The following is a 6,000-nucleotide window of genomic DNA, read 5'->3' as shown; positions in this document are numbered from 1 at the left end:
CATTCCCACCAACAGTGTAGGAGGGTGCCCGTTTCTCCACATCCTCGCCAGCATCTAGAGTTCTCTGATTTGCTCATTTTAGCCACTCTGACTGGCGTGAGGTGGTATCTCAGTGTGGTTTTGATTTGTATTTCCCTGATGAGGAGGGATGCTGAGCATCGTTTCATGTGTCTAGAACAAATTCTTAATTTTTCGAGAAAACACAGTTGTAAGAAATTTGAGAGAAGTTGATAGTTCATATGAACTATATGAATGTGAACAATTTCCACGTGAAAGGTCAGCCCTTAAGAGTAAATACAAAAAAGGCAAAAGTCACTCAAGTTGCTAACAAGCCAACCCCTCAAATCTTTTGGTTTCATCTCACCTAGCTTGGTTTCATAGTCTGTAAGATTCACACTGTGGTCATAAATTCAAACTCCCTCTCTGCTGAAAATACACTGTAAAACTGAATAGAAGTCACATAAACATCTTCCCTAAACAGGAAATGGATATGACTGTAGCAGATGATTTTGGCTGCCTACTCAGTATCCAGTCTCTTTTTTCTATAACACAGGCCAAATTTTGTTACTGTCCAAGATACACTCATCTTCTCACTGTTTAAAATTAAAAGGAGGTTTAACTTAATGTTCATGATAAACTTGGTATGAAAAAGACAAGACACTTAAATGTATAAGATTAGAAATATTGTGATAGATATGATGGGCTAGATATCATAATGGATCCAATGGATCCCAATTATACAAAACAATCATACCAATTTTTGATGGAAATAATGTCTCATCATCCAACTGGTCCTGAACCCAAGTCATCAGGTAATCAATATACTTTGGCGCAGAGCACTTAATAGGCTTCTTTATGTTTGTTCCATCTGCCCAGTGATACTCATATCTGTATTGGAAAGATAATAGGCACATAGAATATCAGTGTATGCTATACAAAAAGCATATGTTTTTATATTATTAAATGTATGTATATTATGAATGTATACAGGACATGTTTTAAACAATCTGTTTGTCCAAATAAAGATCTTTTGTATGTAGCATTCAAATTTAGAGTTTTTAAACTGCTACTGGACTCTTTTGCATTTAGCATGATCCAAACTAAGCTGATCCATCAATCTCAAGTTTTTCGTTATATACAGCATTTATATTTTAGAATCATATATTACCATAGTAGAAAACCTAGCTAACTTTCTACTTCTCCACGTCTGTGATAACTAGCTTTAATCTTTATGGTTGTGTTTTTTTTCCTTTGAAAAACATTTCTTCTTATGCAGTACAATTCTTTTAATTTGTGGTTTTAAGTTTGGGGTTAAGGATAGAGAATGGCATGGAAGACGCATGAAGAAGAGAATGATTCAATATTTGAGTACCTTTGTTGAAAAGCCAAATATGCCTTTAAAGAAAAATGGCAACCCAAATAAAGATGCCTATAGGATGTGGGTATTAACAACACTATCCTTTGGTAAAATCAACATTTAATGTACACCTACCGTGTGAGACATATTGTATCAAGGAATACTGTTCTTGACAAAGGAACACTAAAATTAAAGACACTTTCCATACTGTTAAGGAAAATAGACTAGTAGAGGAGATAGGCTCATAAATGAGTAAGTAAAAAACACTATGGCAAGAATGGTAATGGAGTTACACACAAACCCACACCCATACACAACCACAACCTGATTTTTAAGATAAGGAATAAGCACATAGCTGACACTCCAAAGCATAAAAATCTCTAAGCTGAACTATCATTTTGTTTTTTTAGTTTCCAAAAGATTATTTCTACCACTTAGCTTCTCTCTTTGAATCAGTTTTGTTTTTCTAACCCTGTTCCAATTTAGACTAACAAAATGATAGGTCAGTGAGTCTAATGAAGGAGGTGAAATAAAATATAATGGGAAATAATACAGAGTATTTTAAATAATAAAAATTATCTTGAGATAGGATAAATGGGGAAGGATTTTATTTAATCACAGCTACTTATACCGGAACAATAAACCTAAAGCACAATACACCTGAATAAACATTCTAATAGCATACCTTAGTGCCACCCTGGGCAACAGGGATGACTATCAAGTCTACTTTGAAGGTCTCCAAGAGGAGATTCCCCCACATTTGGCATCCTGTTCCACTGCTTAATAATCACTTTCATAGTCAAGAGATTTTTCCTAATATGAAACTAAAGTCCCGGCGGGCACTTAAGCCTATTTTTGTTTGATCCTCTTAGGAGACAGAGACCATGAATGGCATAACTTTTAGCATCAATGCTCTTCACTTAAAGACAGGACTCATCCATGTTTTCTACCACATGTTAAGAAACCTTAACATTTTTGCCTTTCCTCCCAATCATAGTTTTCATTTTGTTAGTGATCAGGTGTTCCATATTCATTTTTAAATGCAAAACTCAAAAACAGACACAGTTGACCTAAAAATCATTTTCAAAATTCTCAAGTTCTTAAACATACTTATTTTCAATATCCTAAAGCTTTTTGAAAAATAAAACTGTACATTGTTTACACTTCTACAGTTTATAACTATGATTTCTTGATCCCTTTTTATTCTTTTGTCATGTTTATACTTAAGATGACTTCATCCTGTCATTTATTTTGCCCACATTGATTTTTTTATTCTGCCTCTGACAAACCATTCTCTTTGAAATTTATTTGTCATCATGGTATTAACTTATCAACTGCAAACTACAAAATACTCATCACTTCTTGGTGAATAATAATAATAAATAATAACTGACAAGATCCTCTGAGCCATCACTCAATACCACTTTACTAGGGGCCAGAGCTACTAACAAATGCCTCTCCTTGGTACAGTCCCAAGACTCTTCTGCAAGGATGGCAAAGCATGATGACACATCTGCATCTTCTCAGGACTGAAATGGACATAATTTAAGACTCTCAAAAAAAAAAAAGAAAAAAAGGAAGGAAGGAAAGGTAGAAGAAAGGGAGAGAAGAAGGATGTATGAGTGGAAAGAAGAAAAGGAGGACTATTTTTTATGTTTCCAGTATCTTTATAGAGATCCCGTGCCTATTACTTTTGAAGAATTAGATACATTTCTCCTAACCAGCTTATTTAGATAAGGTTTCTGCAGGGAAAGTGATCAGACCAGTAGTCTAAGTGGCAGAAATTCTCCCTATGTCACAGGAACAGGATATTGGTATAACATCAGAAAAACCTTACAATAAAATACTAATCAATTTCAAAAAGGGAAATGACAAATTTGAGGTAAAGAAACCTTGCAGACACTAAGATGATAATCAGGGTTAATATCACCAGTGATGGGATAGTTGATATTGTCTGTGCCCTCTGATCTGATCCACTGTGAAAAAAATGATCATTTCTATGGTGTCCTGCCAAGAAAGCACCGTCTGACTGTGGTCATAAGGAAACATCAGACAGACTGTATCAGGGGTCCCCAAGATCACACCCATGTTTGATGATTTGCTAAGAGGACTTACAGAACTCAGCACACAGTTGTACTCACAGTTATGATTTATTACAGTGAAAGAACACAAACCAAAATCAACAAAAAGAAAAAACAAACAAGGCAAAGTCCAGAGGAAACCAGGCACAAGTTTCCAAGAGTCTCTTCCCAGTGGACTCACAAGGGCCACACTTAACTCCCAAGACTGAGCTGCGATAACACGTGTTAAATACAATCTACCATGCAAGCTCTTTAGTGACTCACTGTTCAGACTTTTTATTGAGAAATGGTCAAGATGCAACCTCTGCATGGCACATATTAAAATTCTAAACTCCCAGAGGGAAGGCATTAGCCACACTGCTGGTACAGTTCAGGCACAGTGAGCCTGTCTTAACAGTTAGGGAGGTTGGAACCCTTTCAAAATCCAAGTTCTCAGAAGCTATCCAAGGATCAGTCTTGTAAGTAGGCCTTTCAAGGGGTAACAGTCAGGTCTGCTATGTTAAGTCTTTTCTGTATAAAGAAAATAAAATACTGGGAAAGACTGAGGAACTGTTCCAAACTGAAGTACCTGAAAAGATACCTTCAATGCCATATATATTCCTAGGTAGGATCTTGGACCAGAAAGGGAAAACTGAGATACTGTTGAGTAGTAATAAAATGTGACTAGTGTCCACAGACTGGAGGAAATGATGTGGAGGGTTTGTATGCTGGTTATATAGAAGAGTAACCTTGTTTTTAGAAAATACACAGTTGAATATGAAGGGGTAAAAAGGCATTAAAATGCAGGTCTACAACCTGCCCAAAAGGTTCAGAAAAAATTGTTAATGAGTATACATACAGAATAGGTGATGAAACAAATGCAGTACAATGTTAATAATTAGGGAATCTGTGTGAAAAAGATAAGGAGAAGCCCCTGGGTAGCTCAGTCGGTTAAGCATCGGTCTTTGGCTCGGTCATGATCTCAGTTTGTGGGTTCAATCCCCACATCGGTCTCTGTTCTGACAGCTCAGAGCCTGGAACTTGTTTCAGATTGTGTCTCCCTGTCTCTCTGACCCACCCCCCACTTGCTCTCTCTTTCAAAAATAAATAACATTAATAATTTTTTTAAAAAATGTATGGGAGTTCCTTGTGTTCTGGCATTTTTTCTGTACACTTAAAATTACTGAAGTTTTTTCAAAGTTTGAACTAGTCTGAAAATAAGTTATTTTCAAAAACTATTACCTTAAGAAAGATTTAAATTATATTCTTTTGAAGAGCTCTGATGATGGCAAACTGTCAGTTTTTCTTTAAAAGGACTAGATTCTGGGAAGTACCTAAGCTCGTTTGGAATTAATTTGACAAATAAAGGTAGACAACTCCAACTAAGTAACTCTGCTCAGTAGGTGAATTTGGTCAAAAAATAAAAGTATGACTATAAAGTATTAAGCTGAATCTCTTGGATAGTAAGTAATCTGACTCTGACACTACAGTTTGAAAGTTACCAAAGATAGAGGCACCTGGGTGGCTCAGTCAGTTAAGTGTCCGACTCTTGATTTCGGCTCAGGTCATGATCTCAGGGTTGGTGGGATCGAGCCCTACATAAGGCTCAGTGCTGTTAGCAAAGAATCTGCTTCAGATTCTCTCTCCTTCTCTGTCTGCTCCTCCCATGCTCATGCTTTGTCTCCCTCTCTCTCCAAAATAAATAAACATGGAAAAAATTTATAAAAATAAATAAGTAAAAATAAAAGTTACCCAAAATATTCTAAAATAAGTGATTAGCAATCTAAGGTCGCTAGTTAAAATGATAATACACCCTACCCCTAGAGTAAGTTTGGGCAATATTGTTTTGTTTTGGGGGTATAGTATATATACACTTCATAAAAACTCAGCACTAAAAATAAAACTTCTCTCTCTTTATGTCTCATAAGTGTCAATTAATATTTCTCAAAATAATAAAATACTATGTAACAATTAAGAGTACAGACACTAGGAGAGCCTGGGTGGCTCAGCTGGTTAAGCTTCTGACTTCAGCTCAGGTCATGATCTCACCGTTCATGGATTTATAGATTCGAGCCCCACATCGGGCTCTGTGCTGACAGACTAGAGCCTGCTTTGGATTCTGTGTCTCCCTCTCTCTCTGCTCCTCCCCTGCTCATGCTCTGTCCCTCTCTGTCTCGCAAAAATAAATAAAATGTTGGGGCACCTGGGTGGCTCAGTTGGTTAAGCATCTGACTTCGGCCCAGGTCATGATCTCAGCATTCGTGGGTTCGAGCCTCGCATCGGGCTCTGTGCTGACAGCTCAGAGCCTGGAGCCTCCTTCGGATTCTGTGTCTCCCATTCTCTCTGACCCTCCCCTGATCACGCTGTCTCTCTCTCTCAGAAATAAATAAAACATTAAAAATTTTAAAAAAATAAATAAATAAAATGTTAAAAAAATTAAAAAAAAAAAAAAGGAATACAGGTACTAGGATCAAAGAGACCTGTATTTTAAATCTGGTTCTGCCTGCTTTTAGATAATAGGACCTTGACCATCTTACTTAACCTTTCTTAGACTCCATTTCTTTTCATACCTCATAGGGTTGT

General features: G+C 36.6%; 1 protein-coding gene across 1 annotated transcript in view; it reads right to left on the bottom strand.

Annotated features, from left to right (window-relative positions):
* Nucleotides 1-6,000, bottom strand: part of MOB1B (MOB kinase activator 1B) — a 49,039-nt gene that overhangs the window by 6,242 nt on the left and 36,797 nt on the right. Inside the window, exon 4 of the mRNA XM_039251799.1 lies at nt 755-888. Coding sequence (XP_039107730.1) covers nt 755-888 — 134 coding nt within the window. The remainder of the gene's footprint in view (nt 1-754; nt 889-6,000) is intronic.

This window comes from Hyaena hyaena, unplaced genomic scaffold (assembly GCF_003009895.1).
Source record: "Hyaena hyaena isolate Hyena2069 unplaced genomic scaffold, ASM300989v1 scaffold_395, whole genome shotgun sequence".
Classification (NCBI taxonomy): Eukaryota; Metazoa; Chordata; class Mammalia; order Carnivora; family Hyaenidae; genus Hyaena; species Hyaena hyaena.
Note: the sequence above shows the minus strand (reverse complement) of the source record. Positions and strands in the feature narration are given on the sequence as shown.